Source organism: Peromyscus leucopus, chromosome 5 (assembly GCF_004664715.2).
Source record: "Peromyscus leucopus breed LL Stock chromosome 5, UCI_PerLeu_2.1, whole genome shotgun sequence".
NCBI lineage: Eukaryota > Metazoa > Chordata > Mammalia > Rodentia > Cricetidae > Peromyscus > Peromyscus leucopus.
In genome coordinates this window covers 126,115,871-126,134,755 of record NC_051067.1, presented here as the reverse complement: position 1 = coordinate 126,134,755, position 18,885 = coordinate 126,115,871, and the positions used below count along the sequence as shown (strand labels likewise).

Genomic DNA, 18,885 nt, shown 5'->3' with positions numbered 1-18,885 from the left:
ACATAGCACCAATTCAGCTCCTTGAACTCCAGGCTGGACCAAGGAGAATCTGAGAGTCAGTGGTATCTGCAGGACTACAGGCAGGGCTCAGGTAGACAAGAGCCCTATACCAACGGGCTCAGAGGAGCTCTGACAGGGACAGCGGCACTGCACGTCCCTCAAGGCCCAAGCTGGCTAGATCCTCCTTTAGCTACAGTTCTGGGTGTGGCAGGAAGCTTGCCACTTCCTGGGAGCTGATTGACTAGAGGGGGTTCTGAGGCTATCCCCCAGCATTCTTTAGTCACATTGTCTTACTCTCGTGGATGTCCCTCTCCCCAGGGCACAACCCTTCCCTTGAGAAGCCCCATTTCCGCTGCGGAGCACATGCCAGCCCTGGAGCCAGGAACCACATCAGGGCAGACCTCTGTCTCCAGCCTTTGTGGGCCAGCAGCTGGGCATGTGACTACTCATAGTGGTCAGGACAGCAGGCAGGGGTGGCATCAACCCACCTCCAGCCGCTGCTGGACTTTCTCCATGGCACCCAATGCCTTCTCATTAGCACAAGATGCTCCCTTCCACATGGAAGTGAAGAGAATAAGGTAAGAACACCGGCAGTGGAGAGGCAGGAACCGGCGGGAGTGCACTTTCAGTGTTTGCAATACTAGTGTTAAAAGTCCATTCTTCTTAGGTTTTTTTTTTGTTTGTTTGTTTGTTTTTTGAGACAGGGTCTCACTATTATATAACCCTGGCTGGTCTGGAACTCACCTGGTGGAGCAGGCTGGTCCAAAACAAAGATCGACCTACCTCTGCTGCCAGAGTGCTGATATTAAAAGTGTGCATTACCCTGCCCAGCTAAAGGTCTGTTCTTTCTCTCGCCTACTCTGGCAACTCTCTGGTCATAAGGTGCTCATACAGAAGAGCCACTGTGAAAGCACACATGAACCGTGTGAGCATCCACTAACAAATGTTAGTCGTTTCTTACATCTGCATTCTGTACTTACCTTTTTGCTTTCATTTAAAAACCCTGCAGTAAAAGACACTTATAAAAGTGACACACGCCAAACTGAGCATGATCAGGACTACTTTCCCAGGTCAATGAATAAAATACAACTTACACCTGTTATGTTGGGCCTCCCTGGGCCTCAGCACTACCAATTTTGTCTATCTTGGAACACCATATAAAATGGAATCTTCCAGTTTATACGCTGTTCACACTAAGAGTCACCTTGTTATTTTGGTAACTAAAACATTCAGGTTGTGTAGTGCCCATTATGTGAATAACCCATCCTGGACATTTGTCAGCTTGTGGCCAACCTTATCCAGATCAGTGCTGTTGGTAGGTCTTGCTGGACATCAGCAGCAGACACAGGCATGTGCTTATGCTGAATGACACCTACCAATGGAATATTGCAGGCATGAGGTCTATCTTCAGCTTTAGTACCTCTGGCCAAAACATTTTTCAAACGGGACCTGTTTCACAAACTGTGTTCACACCCTCAGGTGTCCTGCGTTACAGGTATTCAGGATGAGAAAGTGACTCTGGGTGTCCTGAGTGTCCCAAGCCTCACAGAAGGGCTCACACTGCCACATTCGTCCCAGCTATCTGCCTCCTATAACACAGGTCTTATTCTGCTTCTAGCCAAGAAGGGTCCCAGGTCTGATGGGCTGTGGAGGCATGATGGTCTATGCCATGGCTGGCCCCTAAAGCCACATGATGCCCAGGCACCCTGTAGCTGCAGGCCACTTTTCACTTCTGGGACATCAAAGAGCAAGTGCCCCCTGCCCTAACTTCCTGTGCTGTCCCATTTCAAAGATGCTGGTATTTTTGGCTTCAGAATGAAGTTTTTGAGACAACCACAGTTTACCCTGCAGACAGCCAGACTTCAAAGGGTGGGAGAACTGAACAGTCTCTGGCAGAGGGAGCCACATCCTTCCTGGAAGCCCCTGCTGAGGGGTGTTAAGAGGAAGGTGACCATGCCGTGGGACTCGTTTTGGATCACAAAGTCACAACTAGAATCTTCAGAGAAGGAAAGAGGAAAGCAGAGCTGGGAAAGTCAGCTTGTGCTGTGCTGTGGTGGGAAGACGGCAAAGTTAGTCTCAGGGTTGTCTGGACTGGATGGAGCCCAGTGCCCTAAGCCTGACTGTACTTCAAGTGTGACTTCTCAGTGGCCCTGGGAAAAGCACATGACAAATGGCACATAGGAATGACTATCTACCTAGTAGGGGACACTACCTGGAGAATGGCTAATGGGGATCTCTCCAGGAAGCAAAGAGCAGCCTGCATTCCAACAGGCAGACCAACTGGGGAGAGGCTCTGTGCTTCCCCAGGAGGTCCCCTGAGCTCCCGGGCAGTATGAACAGGTCCCTTCTGGCTCTGGTCACAAAAGACAGCATTCAAGAAGCCCATGCCTGGGGCTGAAGAGATGGCTAGGCAGTTAAGAGCACTGGCTGCTCTTCCAGAAGACCCAGGTTTGATTTCCAGCACCCACATAGTGACTAAGAATAGTTTGTGAGGGACAGGCAGTGGCGGTGCTCACCTTTAATCCCAGCACTTGGGAGCCAGGGGCAGGTGGATCTCTGAATTTGAGATCATCCTGTTCTATGAGTTCCAGGACAGCCAGAGCTACACAGAGAAACACTGTCTAACCCATCCTCCCCTGCCCACCCCCCCCAAAAAAAAGAGAGAGAATTGTTTGCGACTCGAGTTCCAGGGGATCCAACATCCTCTTCTATATATCCCTTTCTGGTTTCTGTGGGCACCTCATGTACATGGCGCACAGACACACATTCAGGCAAAACACCCATACACATAATAAAATTTTAAAAAGGCTATGTTACCATGTCTTCATCTGAAAGTCATTCATTTCCCCTGCACTTTCTCTGGAGGCAGCTAACAGGTTTTCTCCCTGACTACATGAAAATGCACAAGTAATCAACAGTTCTGCACAGGAGCACACAAGCAGGCACCCAACAGTTCTGCACAGGAGCGCACAAGCATTCTGCACAGGAGCACACAAGCATTCTGCACAGGAGCACACAAGCATTCTGCACAGGCGCACACAAGCATTCTGCACAGGCGCACACAAGCATTCTGCACAGGAGCCACAAGCATTCTGCACAGGAGCCCACAAGCATTCTGCACAGGAGCACACAAGCAGGCACCTCTTGCTGAGACTGAGGGTCCAGGGAGGAGCGGGATACACTATCACCTCAACCAGGGTGGCAGGCCAGACTTTAAAGCTGTTTAGATGACAAGCAGATTAGGTGCGGTGGTGCACGCTTTTAATTCTAACATTTGGGAGGCAGAGGCAGGTGGATTTCTGAGGCCAGCCTGGTCTACATAGCAAGTTCCAGGCCATCAAGGGCTACACATTGAGACGCTGTCTCAAAAGTTACTTTTCCTGATGATCCACAGATGACGTGAGTGACTGGTTTTTATTTATCACCATTAGAAATGTATTCAGTTGAAAATTACTTAAGTCTGAGCAACACTTCTGAAGCCAATCATTTAATGGCCTCTCAGGATACAGGCCTGGAGGTGGGAAGTCCCCCGAAGGCCAAGGGCATCCTCTGCGTCACTGTTCCTAGCACACTGGCTCTTCATTTTGGAGTTCATTGCCTTGCGGTTGTAGAATAGCTGCTGCAGCTCCAGATATCACATCCTCATCTGGATGGCCTTACAGCTGCTGAAAGGAAGAGGCAGGATGCCAGGTTTTCTGTGCTTGCTTATCATTTCCAGCAAACAAACCCATTCCTAGCCAATCCCTCCTCCCCTTAGCTGAAACTCACCACAGGCCACTCCAACCTGGAACCTGGGATTCAGACAGTGAATTAGGACCATCTCAACAGTACCCCTCCCTGGGACTGGGTGCAGATCTCCCACCAAACCCAGGAGGAGGTGAGGCAACTGGTGGGAGCTATGCCCCTCAGGCCTGCCCTCCCCAGGCCCCTGCTGACCCATGAACACAAGCAGCAGAACCTGTATCCAGACTTCATGGCCTTGCCAATTCATGCTGGAGAAAAAACAGAGACTCAGCACCAATTCATGTGACACGTGATCTTTCACCAGGCACATATATTGAACACAGAGGCCCCTACAAATGGCTAACTTAGAAATGGGCTGTGACATTTAGGCTGACTACAGATGGGTACAAGTCAGCCCTTAACGTCCCGTTGAGGGGACAGTGACCTGGGCCCCTGCTCAGCCACATCATGTATATGTTTGTATGCTGGGGCTGGAATTATGGTGGTTGTGAGCTACCCACCATGGGTGCTTAAAATCAAACCCTAGTCCTCTGCAAAAGCACCAAGCACAGTAAGTACTTTTAACCACCAAGCTGCCCCTTTTCCATTTGGTGTTTGTGTAGGTGTGCACATGCCACAATGTATGTGTGGAGGTCAGAGGACACCCTGCAGGAGTCAGCTCTCTCCATCCACCATGTGGGTCCTGGGGATTGAACTCGGGTTATCAGGCTTGGAAGCGAGGACCTTTACTCACTGAGCCATTTAGATTCCTCAGGACATCCCTGAAGCATGCTTTATTTGTACCTCGTCCATACCATGGATCCAGTGTCATCTGAACTCCCAGGAAGCAATCAATGGACCAAGACTTAGGGGGGGCTTCACCAGCCATCTCTCAGACTAGAGCCCACGGCAGTACCTCCTCCCCCAGTCTCTGTACAGACACAAATGGGCAGGGCTGCCCGAGAGATACCTGACACAGCTTATAACATCTCAGTGGCCTGGACCTTTCCACAATCAGACAGCTTATGAGACATGGACCGGCCTTGCCTGGCTGTGTCTCTGTTCTGCCACTGGACTGAGGTTCTTGGTCAGGACTCCCCACTCATCCCTAGATCAAACACCCTTTAACCTTTGCAAAGAATCCTTGAATTTTCTGCCTTAAAGCTGCTTCTTGGCTTTTCTTTCAGTTCTGGGCACTGCATGCCCCAATCGCCTCTTTTGAGCTGGGGTCTCATGTAACTAAGGCTGGCTTTGAGCTCACTTTATAGCAGAGGGTGATCTTTTTTTTTTTTTTTTTTTTTTTTTTTTTTTTTGGTTTTTCGAGACAGGGTTTCTCTGTGTAGCTTTGCGCCTTTCCTGGAGCTCGCTTGGTAGCCCAGGCTGGCCTCGAACTCACAGAGATCCGCCTGGCTCTGCCTCCCGAGTGCTGGGATTAAAGGCGTGCGCCACCAACGCCCGGCTCAGAGGGTGATCTTTAACTTTTAATCCCCTTGTCCCTCTCTCTACCTCCTGAGTACTGAGGTTACAGATGAACATTACCACACCTGGTTTGTGTTGTGCTGGGGATCGAATCCTGGGCTTTGTGCATGCTAACAAGCAGTCTACCATCTGAGACACACCTCCAGCCCTCCAAGTTTACTAATAAAATCCCTAGGCTGGGACTATCATGCAATGGTAGATCATGTGCCAGGCCCTGGGTTTGACCCCCACCACTGCGAACACGCTGGGTGCAGCATTGTGGAAGGTTCAGTGCCCCCTAGCAAGGAGCATGTGGGGTCCTTGCACTGAAGACTCCAGGAAAACCCCTTTCTCTGCATTATGTTAGAAATTCTGGAAGTGTAAGGCACATGGCAGGGTGTATATGGTGTGGGGCTCACTGCTCCTGGCCTATTTCTGAGGGCACTGGAGGAAAAGCTCACTCACAGCAGAGCATACCCCACTCACATTTAGAGGGAAAACAAAAGACACGGGTGGATGACATGGTCAGCATTTCTACTTCAGGGAACTGGTTAATTCCAACCAGGAAAGAATCAGGAACATAATTGCACAGCTCTGGGCACAGCATCTGGACAGTCAGTCCCAGTCCCCCTCGCCCTCAGGATTGTCCTCCCGAGGCACCTCCAGGTCGTTGAAGTGGAAGTTGGCCATCATGTCACGTACGGCCAACATCAGCCTGTTCAAGCCTTGATTGCGGTTCGGACCCCCGGCCACTCCTTCCTCCAGCCTCTCCCCCTGAACAATGAGACACAGCTAAGTGGGGGCTGTCTGTACAGATTTGAGACCTGGGGTTTAGCAGTCTGAGGCAGCCCAAGCTCCAAGACTGGGCCTGTCCCCTCCCAAGGTCCCTGCCCAGAAGAAGAAGCTCTAAAAAGCCAAAGCACACGTTTAACCATGGCCAACCTACCGCGACGTTGAGCCGTCTCTCAGCCTCACACTACTTACTCACCTTGAAATGGCTACTGCCAAGGTCAGCAGGCCAAGTCCCCACTTCCTAAACATGGCACCACAGGCAGGCACAGTCTCAGCCATTCCTGCCTCCACCCTGAGCCGGACTTGCCCATAGCAACTTGGGAGGGAAAGACCAATGTGTTCAATCAACATACCTCTGTGGTGTAATTTGGCAATAATGATCGGAAGAAGAGGGCGATTGTGTTGCCATGGCTGACTGGACTCAGCCTGAAAATGAAAACGAGTTAAGAATATGAGGTCAGCAGACACTGTGGGGTCCCAGGCCTTGCCCGCTGTTCTTACCCAGTCTCCTAAAGGCTAGGAAGAGGCAGCCTCTAAGTGGAGCTAAGGCTCTGGGTCCTAAACTGCAGATCAGGATCTGGGGCGGGCAGTGATGACTACTAACCAGCCTAGGGTGGAGCTGGGGACACCCCAGAGCAACGAGAAAGGAGAGGTAACCAGTCCCAGAGTGCTGGCTCTTTAGGGACCTAGCCTGCTGGGTCACGTGGAAAGAAGACAAGGTGACTAGCATTTGAAGGCTGGGGACGGCGCTGGCAGTCACCAAGGCAGGCAGTAAAGGTCAGGGCATCTCAGGGGATGCAGCTCAGCTCTACTGCACAGTATCATCCCACGTCTGCTCTGGGGACACCAAGATGGCTCGCTATGCCAGCCTGCCAAGATATTTCTGAATCCACTGGAAATTCTCATCTTAATCTAAATCCTTAAATGAGAGTCACTCTACTCAACATGTTTTGCCAGCGTCTAGATGGCCTGGTGTTCCTTGCTTGGAATGGACTGTGAGGCAATAGACCCAGGTAAGGCAGGGGTCAAGGGTAGGAGGGAAGGGAAATGAGTTCTTTCCTGGTCAGACTCTACCAACTGCCCAAATACACATGACAGCCTGGGACTCGGGCCTGTTCCATATTAATGCCTGGCCCATAACCCCATTCTTCGGGCTCGGCCACATGGGCCTTCCTTCATTGCTCACCGGTGGGACCTTACACTCTGCTCTTGGAAGGGGGCTTCTGCACATGCTAGAGTACCAGCTGCCATCCTTTGTCTGGTTGGGCCACATCTTTCTACAAAGCAGGTGACTGTCACTTCCTGGTCTGGCATAACCTTCTTTGTAGTCATTTCTCCCACAGGTTCGTAAGTAAATTTGACCCAATGTCTCTCTAGGTTCTAAGTCTGATGTCTGCTGTACAGTGCACCAGGTCAGAGGTGGCTCCTTAATTTGCTTCCCACTGTACTTCTCACACCTGCTATAAACCTATAGGGAGGTGCTCAGACCTTTGGTGGATTCAGAGGACGTTTCATGTTACACTGTGTGTCCCCTATTCCTGAGTGGACTGACCCTGTTAGCCTGTGTTTGCCTTTTCCTTCTAATCTGTAAGGACAGCTGCAGCAAGTCCCAAGGACCAACGAGGGGTGTGGGTATGGGAACAAAGCAGGGACGGTACCTTTCTGGTCGGACGTAAGAGTAGATGGTGTCCAGGGGAGGCAGAGGATCAAACCCCATCACAGACTGTGTGGTCACATCCTTTAGGAGGGGACAAAAACAGAGATGCTGGAGCACTGCTGGCAGCCTCAGCCTTCCTAAGTTTCAGCTGTTGAGACCTGACCCATCTGCCAGGAGGCAGCCACTCACTCCATCTGGCAGAAGTGCTGTTTCTGTTCCAAGAAACTTTGGGTCTAAGTGGAACAGTCTCTCCCAGAGGATAGTCAGGGGAACATGTATGACTTCCTCCATCAGTAGGATGAGGAGCGAAGGGCCTTTTCCACAGGCGCTACCATCTACGTCCACGTCACAAATGACCGGCCTGACTACACACGTGAACTAAGGAGGAGAGCACCGGGTCCCACTGAGCTGCTGGATCACCAGCTGATGCAGCCTTGGCCCACCCCCGAGAGAGTGCCAACAGAAAACACAGCAGGTACAGCTCTGTGAAGGATTGCTGCAGGGGTCTCCATCACAGAGAGTGGGACGCTATCTCTGGTGGGATAGCTCACTAACGCAACAATACAGTGAGGAAGGCCCAGAGAAGCTGGCTGAGGGGAAGAGCCCTCTGTACCAGTTCCAGCTCTGCCTGGCACGCAGGCCAATCTGTAGGCAGCTACAATGTGACTGGCACACACAAAGCCCCCATTTTCAGCATTCTTCTCTTACCGAGGGTAGGGCAGCAACAGCCTCCTTGATCTCAGAGAGTATCACATGGCGGTGGATGTTTCTGGGTGCACGCTGGTACAGCACCTTCCGCCTGAGGCCAGAGTAGACAATGGCAGATAAACTGATAAACTGGTATAAAACACCAAGTCAACCATACCCACCTTGGGAAAGATCCAGCAAGGACTGGCTTGTTCCAGTTGTGGTAAATAAAACCTCCCATCTCTCATTCTTGGGGGGAAACTGTGCTACTAGCCCTGTGGCAGAGTAGACTCTGAAAGCAAAGTCTACTAGATCAGTCTGCAATTTGGTACCTTCATCCGTGAGATGAAAATGAAGACGGCTGTGGGTACTCTGGTGAGACACTAAAGAAGTGTCCACAACAGAATCCCTGGGTGTGTCACTGTTACTGCTACCGTATGGGGCCTGCCGCCTGCTGGGCACAGAGCTGAGAAGCAGCGCAGGGAGAAGTATGCAGCCCATGCAGCAGTTCTAAGACTGGGGGGGCTAGAAGCAATAGTTCTTCCTCTTCCCCAGTCCTCAGACAGTCTGGAATCTAGCCACACGTCTACCACTGGTCCTCAGACAGTCTGGAATTTAGCCTCATGTCTACACTGGACCTCCTGATTCCATGGCCCAGGTAGATAACAGAGCCAGGATGCTGATGGGGACCATGAGCAAAACTGCACAAACGGGCAAAGGGGCTGCTGCTTCTTCTTCTTTTTTTTTTTTGGTTTTTTGAGACAGGGTTTCTCTGTGTAGCTTTGCGCCTTTCCTGGAACTCACTTGGTAGCCCAGGCTGGCCTCGAACTCACAGAGATCCGCCTGCCTCTGCCTCCCAAGTGCTGGGATTAAAGGCGTGTGCCACCACCACCCGAAGGGGCTGCTTCTTAAACGCAGCGTAACAGGTTCTATGTTACAGGAAACCCCACAGGTGGAGAGGAGGTCAGCTGCTCTGGTGACCTCTTGGCTCCAATCTTTGTCAAGAAGGGTAAGAAAAGCAATCATGATAGCAAGCATGGAAACACAGCACAAAAGCAGAAACAAACTAAACAAAACCACACACTCCTCCACATCTCTGTGCAGTAGCCATGCCCAGGACCCCCTGGTGGCTCCTTCAAAGTCAAGCTGAAATCAGAGGCCCTATGTCTATGAGAAAGACCCAGGAGGAGACACATAAAGGACTCATGCCAGCAGGTGCCCTCCCTAAGTTAGGTTCTCTGACATATCTGTCAGGCTCAGCTCACCTATTCTCACAGGCCTCCACAGCAGGGTCCCCGGCATCCACTGCTTGCAGAACCTCACGGACGTTTTCCTCCAGCCAGCTCATAATGGCGGGTTCTTTCCAAAGAAAGTGTGACCTCCCAAGGTACAGGCTCACCAGCTGGCTCAGGGCAGGGGGCTGGCTGTGGAAGAGCAAGGGAACCAGACCTTTGGCAGAGCTCCATGGTGGGCAGAGGGAAAGCCAGGAAAAGCCTAGTGCCTTGGACTAAAGGAGGTTAGCCCTCAGCCGCTGACCAGGGATATTCCACCTTCGGAGGGTTGGGTATTCCTGAAGGGCGGAGCACACTCCTTGGTGTCTGAGTTCAGTAATACTGACCACTTGACAGAAATGTGAAAAACACCAGAATGAGTATGTTTTCCTGTGTGGAACAGCACCAAAGGATGGCCCTCAGCTGCGGATTACGAGTCTGTAGGAAGGGTGGGGGCCATGACATGATATATATTGCTCTTTTTTCTGGTCTATGAGAAATGTGACAATACAGAAATCTGGAGAAAATTAATGATAGCAAAGATCATGAGCGAACCCCATTTTTTAGACTAGAGGCTGCTCACCTGCCCTGCAGAGGTGAGAAGTCTTGCACATGGATGTGGGCTCTAGGGGCTTCCTCAGCTGCATAGGGTCCCCCAGGACAGGCTCCTCTCTTCCTTTAAGGGTGAGGGGAACAGTGCCTACAGGCTCACATCGTTACCTTATCTCAGCATCTGGCCCAAAAAAGCGGTGATCTGAAACTGTTGCATCAGGCCGCACACTACAATACTCCAGCAATGGCATAAGAGCTGAAAAAAAAAAAAAGGGTAAAGGCTCCATGTATTCTGCAGCCCTTATTGTAATGGCTCCCAGCCACTAAGTATTCTTAAGGTAAAGGAAGCTGGATAGCCAAGGGGCCATTTCTGACCACCATTGCCAATTTGTTCCTAGGCTGGGTCTCTCACACTAGATGCCAAGGTACCTCTGAACCCTGGGGAAGTCCATGCATATCCTGCTGCCTCTTGTTCCATTTGCATCCAAGGAAGACTTGCCTATCCCCTCCAAGCATGGGTGGCTGGATGCTTTGATCATATGAAGGTCAGACGTGAGAGTGGAGCTGACTGTGCCCTGCAAGAGCTAACTCTGCAGGGACCAGGAGCAGATCAGTGGCTAACACAGGGCTCCCTTGCATGTAGTACTATTCAGCGAAGTGCTAGCTTCTCTAAAACAGCCCGCATGCTGGTAATCTACCAACACAGTCCTCCCAGTGACTTCCTGGGGACATGCTCATACTGCAGCATCCTGTGAGGAGGTAATGCTAGCTACACCAAACCACATAAGGCATAAGCAGCTTCTAAGTAATGGAACTGACCCTCACTGGGGTTAGCAAATAGGCACTATTTCTGCTTGAGGTTGCTCAGGTCTGGTGGGTAGGCAGAGTTCTGGCCAAGGCTCAAGGAACTCAGAGTCTACAATGTGGTACCAATTCTGGGACTTTCTAGTAGAAAAGAAGTCGGCCCCATAGGAATCTTGTCAGTTTCACTCTGAGTACACTCTTAGGAAAGATCTGGGTAGGTAATCACCTTACTCTCCTGGCCACGTCTGTGAGAATGCCTGGACAGTAGACCAGGGCCTCCTCCTGGCTACTCACAGCCAGTGCCCTTCAAGCTGCATCTGGGCTAGCCTTAGGCCTTTCTAGATACTACATCTGCTTTTCTCCCTCTAGTACCAAAGACCATCTAACATACTGCATGTTCTGGAAAATGCCCTGCTCTCCCATCCCGAAAGTAAACCTCAGGGAAGACATCTGTCCTCTCTCTTCCCACCCTCCCCAAACTTGTAGCAGGCTCATTGAAGCAGGTAGACTAGCTATCTAACTAGAACCACAGCAAGTCTTTAGGCCTTTAGGGAAAGGCAATCTTCCCGTGAAGTATGGGGAGGGCTGTGACCTAGACTCGATCCCCAGACAAGGGGTGGCGCTTACCTCCAGGGAACATAGTGAGTGCCTGCTGTATCAGGAGGGAAGCCTGCTGCCTGGCAGAGGCGAGCTCATGCTCAGGTAGGTCTGTTTGCTGACTCAGAAGGAAATATGCCAGTGGAACTGAGAAGGCAAAATTTGGGAGCTGGGATAGGTTCCGATGAGCCTGTAAGGGACGAAGAAACGAAGTCTGCGGCCTTAAGCTTGTGAAGACAGAACGCATCGTTTACAAGTGTACGGTGGATACCAGGTGAGCCCCACAACTGTTCCTTGTGGGCCTCTCACCTTAACTCAGGATGAAGAAAACCCATTCTCTACATGTAGGAAACACAAGAGGACACAGAAGGATAGGAATCAGCCCAGCCAGATGACAGATGCTAGAGCAGCAGGCGGGGCCTCAGAGGCCCCTAACAATGGGTGTCCCCTGCCTAGACTCTCAGCTCTGGAAGCAGGGAAGCCAGCCTTCTTGCCTATGCAGAAAGCTTACAAAGTAAGTCATCAAAAGTGAGGTCTGACTCCACCTAACCTAGAAGTGTTTTCCAGTGCTTTCCTTTCTTTCTCTATGGTTCGTGAGAAGGCTGGTGACTTGTTCTACGTCTTCTCCATCAGGTATGTATGGTGGTGCACAAAGATACATGAGTGCAGAGGCTGGAGGTCTTTCCTCAATTGTTTTCCAAATCTATCTCAGTTCTTAGCTTTTAAAAGTCATCCACACTCTATTTATTTAGTGTGCACGTGTACATACACATGCACACCGTAGCACATGTAGAGGCCAGAGGACAACTTGCAGAAGTCGGTTCTTTCCTCCCACTATGTGGTCCTAAGGACCAAACTTACGTCATCAGGCTGGTCTCAAGGGCTTTACCTGTGAGGCCGTCTCTCTGCTTCTCGACCTTTATGTTCTGAGATAAGTCTCTCACCACACCTAAGAGCATCAGTCTGTCTAGGCTAGCTAGCCAATGCACCTGCCCCTGCCCTGTGCCCTACAATAACTGGGGTTACATCACAAACCACTGTGCCCTGCTTTTTATTCTACAACTACATAAGCCACAATGATCACTTGCCTGCAACCCTTTGTCATTTCCTGTAGCCATGCTCTCATGAGCTCCAGGGAGTCTACAAATCAGATCCCAACAAGCAAAACTTCCTGGCCAACTACACCAAACATCATGTAACTTAAAATGATTTAGCCCTTACTAGGCCCTGGTGGAAGCAACCAGCACAAAACCCAATGCCTCTCTTCTCTGACAAGAACCAACCATGGGATGGGATGGGAGTCCTGTACTCTCTACAGTGTCTAGCAGTTGCATTATGGAGAACAGCAGAGCTGATCTTAAAGCATGGTAGTTAACTCGATAAACTGAAATTGTCACTTTGACACATGTCCACAGTCATGGACAGACAGTTATGTTCTTTCCTGGTGATGTTGGGCACCCACGGTATACTTAGCATTCATAGCAGCTGGGCCAGAGACTAGCAGTGTGGTGTCAGGCCATTCTTCACTTTTATTTACATGCAAATCTGGCAAGGCACAAGGGACTGGTTTATGCTGTCTCTCCAGCATTTCTGCAGACTGTGGTTCTGTATGCTGAGGTTCCCTGTGTCAACCCTATATGGATGGTGCTCTGCCTCATGATTGCCTCTTAAGTGGACCACAGTGAGTTCTGGGGTTTTCCCAACTTTTCATCACTACTAGTACCACTGTTTGTGCATACGTACTTGGTGCAGGCCTGTGAACTGGGGTTCTCGAAAGGCTACTGGGACACCATCTAGGAAGACTGTAATTGTTCAGCAGAGGTAATGAGGAAGCCAGAAAAGCAGGAGGCCCTAGGGATCTACCTGGGCTGACTCATGCCTTCACCATCGTATCACAAAACTGTCCCTCAAACACAGAGATGTAGCTGAGCCAGGTAAGGGAGACACACAGCTTCCACATACCTCCCACTCCTGGAAGAGGCGGATCAGGTACTCATAGTTCCGGGCCCGTAAGGCCAGGTGGTCAATAAGCAGCAGCATGCACAGGGGGTCCTCATCTGGCTCAAGGCTTCCGAGGCAGCACAGTAAGCGGAGACAAGGGAGACAGAGGGAGTGTGGTCATGGCTCGAGTCCCCACAGATCTGGGGCCACTGTGGTGGGGACAGGTGGCCATGCAGTCAAAGTGAATACTCACCTCAGGATGAGCTTGCAGTACTCCAGTGCAGTACGTGGGCATCCTCGCTTCTCCAAGAAACTCATCTGCTTGTAGAGGGCCAGGTAGAAGCTCCTAGATCAAAGACAGTTATCCATGAATCAGTGACAGAAAGGCAGCAGAGCACGACAAGTGAGAGGCCCAGCAGTGTGTCCGCCCTCTGGGTTGAGACAGCATTTCCTAAGTGGCTAGATATAGTGTTTGTGAGCATCCCCTGTGTGTCTGGAGGAAATACGTGCTCCTTGTCATTTAGTTATAAATGTACTTAGACATGAAAATCAAGCTTTCCTGGTTTTGAGACATGGTCTGACTATGCTGCCAAGTCTGACCTTGAACAAACTGGCTCAAGAGATCTTCCTACTTCAGAATGCTGAGTCTGTTCACGGGTGCCACTATGCTAGGCTACAATCAAGTGTATGTGAAACCTCTCTTTTCTTCTTTTTCTTTTTTGCTTCCTTAAGAGGAGATCTTATGTAGCCCAGGCTGGCATCAAATTACTATGTAATCAGAGATGACCTCAACTGATTCCTACCTCTCAGTGCTGTGACTACAGGCATGTGCCACCATACCTGGCAAAACCTGCCTTCTTGCTAGTTGTTTTCTGATTACCATTTAAAGGAAGAGAATTAGAACCTATATAATACTCTTAACTTATGCTCAGATTTTAACAGTTGTCATAGCCTTACACCTGGATGGATAAAGCTGGACAGCTTTAGTCATCTTGGTGACTTAATTTTAGAACTTGTTTAAAGAAGTAAGAGTTTAACTAGAAGAGACAAAAGCAATACACAGGAACCCAACACTGTGCAGGAGAGCAGACAATGGCTGTGGCTAAGGTGGGGGACTTCCTGGTGCGGCAGACAGGGATATCCAGAAAGTAGAGTGCTACGTGTGAGGGAGGAAGGGGGACACGTACAGGTGGGCGGGCTTAGAGAAACACGGAAAAGAGAGTACTCGCTGCAGGATTCCTCAAGTCAAGCTGAATCCATGCTCATCTCAGATTTAAGAATCAGGAGACACAACTGCAAAGCATTCTACAATAGTTTAACCTCACTGGGAATGGGTCTCTTCCTCCAAAAACATGGGAAGCATGATTCCTGCCCTCACTGTTCTGTGGCTTGTCAGAACTGTTATAACCTGAATAGGTTTAATTTTGGACCAATCTGATGCCTGGTTCCCTGAGCCCAGTCCTCTGCTGTGAGCACACCAAAGCTTACAAGGTACTCTGGATCTTCAGGACCCTGATCCATCCTCAGGGACAGTCTTGCATCACCTGTTCCCCACTAAACTCACAATAGTCACTCACGTGACTTGAAAGTAGCCCATCACTCACTCTAGGGTGAACCAAACTCACCTGTTCTCAGGTCTGCGGTAATCCAGCCGGCAAGTCCCACTGGTGAGACTGAACAAGGGATGGAATGCACACTCCATGCTGTACAGTGCTCTCTCTGTGGGCCACAAATACCAGAGGAGGGTGTCACAGACACAATGACTGTAACTCTCTCCTCTAACAACTCAAAACAAGGAACGTTCTGGAAGGAGGGAGGTCATGTAACTGGGACCCTGAAAGAGAGAGGGCACACACAGGACTTCCCAGGTATTCTTCAATGACTCTAAGTTTACTGCAACATACATTTGTAAGCTCCAGAGGGAAATGCTTCATATACCAGATTACAACTGGTGCTGTGATCTGCTAACACCAAGTACCCACGTGTGTACGCCAACATGCATCCTCACGAAACCTGCACAGGTGTCTTCACAGCAGCACCATTTCCAATAGCCAGAAAACAACCTAAGTGTCCATCGGCCGATGACAGGTACAGAAAGTGCAGTCTGCACACAGATGGAGTATTATATAGCAAAAACAGTGTGCCAGTATGATACATGCTCCAACAGGGATAACGAAGACGGTAAACGAAAGAAGCCAAGCACAAAGGCCACACGTTTGCGTGAACTCTACGCTTCAGGCACAACTGCAGACAACGGACACTAGCAGTTCCCAGGACCGAAGGACAGAACTGCTTACACAGACCAGAGCGCTTTACAACTGACAGGTACAGAGGGTGGTAGAGGCTACACAACTGGCGTGCACTAGATACAATCAACTGTATGTTCCACCCAGGTGGGCTCTATCTATCTCCGTGGAGCATCCTCTGTCATCTCAGGAAGTAGCATTTGCCTGTGAGCCGGAGGGGCTCGAGGGGCTCGTGCAGGTAAGCTGGCTCACCTATAAGGTCTCGAGCCATCTCTTGATCCTCCTGAAAGCGGCAGGCGTCACTGAGCTGCAGAAGTGAGTCAACATGATAGGGACTTGTCTGGAGCAGAACCTGTTGGAAAGGAAGATAGTTTTAGAGAAAAACTGCAGGTAGAACCCTTGGCACCAGGCCGTGCCCCATGCTAGGAAAAATGATCAAAAATGAAATAGTCATAGGTTTTGTTTTTTTTTTTTTGTTTTCAGTCTTTTTTTCCCCTAAAGCTTTATTTATTTATTTTATGTTAGAGTGCTTTGTCTGCATGTACAACTTTATGCCAGAAGAGGGCATCATATCCCTCAATGGATGGTAGTGAACCACCATGTTGTTGCTGGGAATTGAACTCAGGACCTCTGGAAGACCAGCTAGTACTCTTAACCACTCAGCCATCTCTCCAGCCCTAGCTTTTCTTTTTTCTTTTCTTTTCTTTTCTTCCTTCCTTCCTTCTTTCTCTCTTTTTTTTTTTTTTTTTTTGAGAGAAAGGGTTGCACTATGTATTCTTGGCTGGTGGAATTCACTATGTAGACCAGGCTGCCATCTAACTCGGAGATTCACCTGCTTCTGCCTCCCAAGTGCTGGGATTAAAGGAGTATACCACCATGCCTGGCTCATAGTCTACTTTTAACTCAAGGTATATGGTGTTGTGGCTCAGCTGAACCACTGATCTAGTTGAAGGTAGGAATCAGAAACTGGCCTAATTAGCTCTCTATGCCCTAACCAAGAGCATGGAAATTATCATTTTTCTAACTAACTTTTTTTTTTAAAGATTTATTTATTATGTATACAGTGTTCTGCCTGCATGCCAGAAGAGATCTCATTACAGATGCCTGTGAGCCACCATGTGGTTGCTGGGAATTGAACTCAGGACCTCTGGAAGACAAGCCAATGCTCTTAACCTCTGAGTCATCTCTCCAGCCCTGGAAATTAGCATTTTTCTTCTCCTCAAAGGAATGTGACATCATTCAGGGGTCAGGTATACAAAGGCACAAAGTATGAGCTCCTCTTTGTCCTCAGTGATTACAAACTGTGGCCCACACTTGGGGCTGACGGGGTACTCAGAACACAGGCTGGGGGAGCACAAAAGGCACAGGGTACCTGAAGAAGGGAGTCACGAATACCCACTGCTGTATCACCTAAGCTAAAGGCAAAGACAGCCGGGGAAAGACCCCACAATGCCCTGCACACAGTCCGCAGAAGGGAACTGAGGGCAGAGTGTGGCTCTCCTCTGAGGAGCCAAGCACACTTCCTCTGAACACAGGGTCTGATTGCTCTGCACACAGGGATCTTCCATTCTTAGGGGAAGCAGCTGCTCTCAGACAAGCCTCCCCAAACCACAGAGGGAGCTGGCCCAGGCATAGTACACCACTTGATCTCTGCCATCAGGAGCTGCAGGATTACGCACCACAATGTTGTTTGGCTCCATGGACTCCACAGCCACCAGGAACTTGTGCTGTGCTTGCTGGTACTCCTCATTGTGCTCAAATGCAAAGAAAGAAAGGCCTTTCTTGGATTCCAGCAGCCGCATTGACAGACCTGGAAGAAATGACTATTGCTCAGGGAGGGCGTGCTGGGGGCCAGGCTGTAGCACTTGGCAGGACTCTGCAGTGCCAGGCAGTCACAGTCCTCCTGTTGTTCCTGGCACAAATACACCACATGAACTCAACTCAAACTGAGTGTCTGGTGCATGTTGCCAGTTCTGATGCTATACAGGCTGTAAGATGATACCTGCCGAGAGCTCTTGCGGAGTGTGTAGGCCTGCTCACACTGCAGGAGCTGTACCAAGACCTAGAGTCCTGTCTGTTTTGCTTCCTCAGACCCACCCAGAGTACACACAGGAGGGAAATGTGCCAGGTCAGTATTGCTGGCTAGAAGCCAAACTAGAGACTACAGCACTGTATCCGCCTGGTGGGAACACCATGTCCAGGTTTGGGGGATTAGCATCCAAAGTGGCTATGCAGTGAGCACTACACCAGATCCTACAGGTGATGGTGAGTTATAACTAGATGCTTTTTCTCTGTTCCTTATGTACAATGTTGAGTGTACAGGAATTTCTCTCTGGTAAATTTCCATTAAAGGGCTGGAGAGATGGCTCAGAGGTTAAGAGCACCAACTGCTCTTCCATAGGTCCTGAGTTCAATTCCCAGCACCCACATGGTGGCTCACAACCATCTGTAATGAGATCTGGTGCCCTCTTCTGTATACATAATAAATAAATAAAATCTTAAAAAAAAAAAAAATTCCATTAAATAGGACAGTAATTCTTGGTCACTAAGTTCCCCTCCTAAAATAGTCCTATCTAAGGCCAGAGTCTAGCAGGACCACACGGTCAACAAGCTTGCCTACATGTGTAGGTGTTCTTGTTGACAAGGCAAGAGACAAAAGATACTGTTAGGCACCAGTGCACAGGCCCAGAGCTCCCATACGGTTCTTCACCCGCACAGAAGAGCCAGGACTGGTGGGGAGAGGCAGGCCTATTACATCACTATCACCAGCCCAGCTACACACCCTTACCCTCTGAGGGGCTCTCATGCCTGTCGATCGAGACATGGAAAAGGGTCTCTGGACACTTCCATCATGCCCTCTTGTCTCTCTGTACTGCTGCTCTTTTTCTTTTCTTTCTTTCTTTCTTTCTTTTTTTTTAGAGACAGGGTTTCTCTGTGTAGTTTTGGAGCATGCCCTAGATCTCACTCTGTGGACCAGGCTGGCCTTGAACTCACAGAGATCCACCCAGCTCTGCCTCCCGAGTGCTGGGATTAAAGGTGTGTGCCACTGCCGCCTGCCTTGCCCTCTTTCTTTAAATTATGCATATTTGGTAGCTTGCTATGAAATAACAATTTAAAGTAAATGTGACTGCCCAAGAGAACCAAGAGTATTAGTACC

The 18,885-nt window shown here is 49.8% G+C and overlaps 1 protein-coding gene across 6 annotated transcripts in view; it reads right to left on the bottom strand.

Annotated features, from left to right (window-relative positions):
- Positions 1-3,395: 3,395 nt before the first annotated feature.
- The window catches only part of Tcf25 (transcription factor 25), a 33,439-nt gene continuing 17,949 nt past the window's right edge, over positions 3,396-18,885 (bottom strand). For 2 of the 6 annotated variants that reach the window (XM_037206347.1, XM_037206346.1), the window contains 12 exons: positions 17,408-17,538; positions 15,981-16,080; positions 15,108-15,201; positions 13,736-13,828; positions 13,504-13,609; positions 11,572-11,731; positions 10,309-10,396; positions 9,583-9,741; positions 8,339-8,429; positions 7,632-7,711; positions 6,327-6,399; positions 5,695-5,955 (listed from right to left, as the gene is read on the bottom strand). In XM_037206347.1, the coding sequence (XP_037062242.1) occupies positions 5,797-5,955; positions 6,327-6,399; positions 7,632-7,711; positions 8,339-8,429; positions 9,583-9,741; positions 10,309-10,396; positions 11,572-11,731; positions 13,504-13,609; positions 13,736-13,828; positions 15,108-15,201; positions 15,981-16,080; positions 17,408-17,538 (1,334 nt within the window). In that variant the 3' untranslated portion in view covers positions 5,695-5,796. Of the gene's footprint in view, positions 3,666-5,694; positions 5,956-6,326; positions 6,400-7,631; positions 7,712-8,338; positions 8,430-9,582; positions 9,742-10,308; positions 10,397-11,571; positions 11,732-13,503; positions 13,610-13,735; positions 13,829-15,107; positions 15,202-15,980; positions 16,081-17,407; positions 17,539-18,885 lie in introns of those variants that run through there. The other 4 variants (XM_028880902.2, XM_028880903.2, XM_028880905.2 and 1 more) reach the window with 4 other exon arrangements.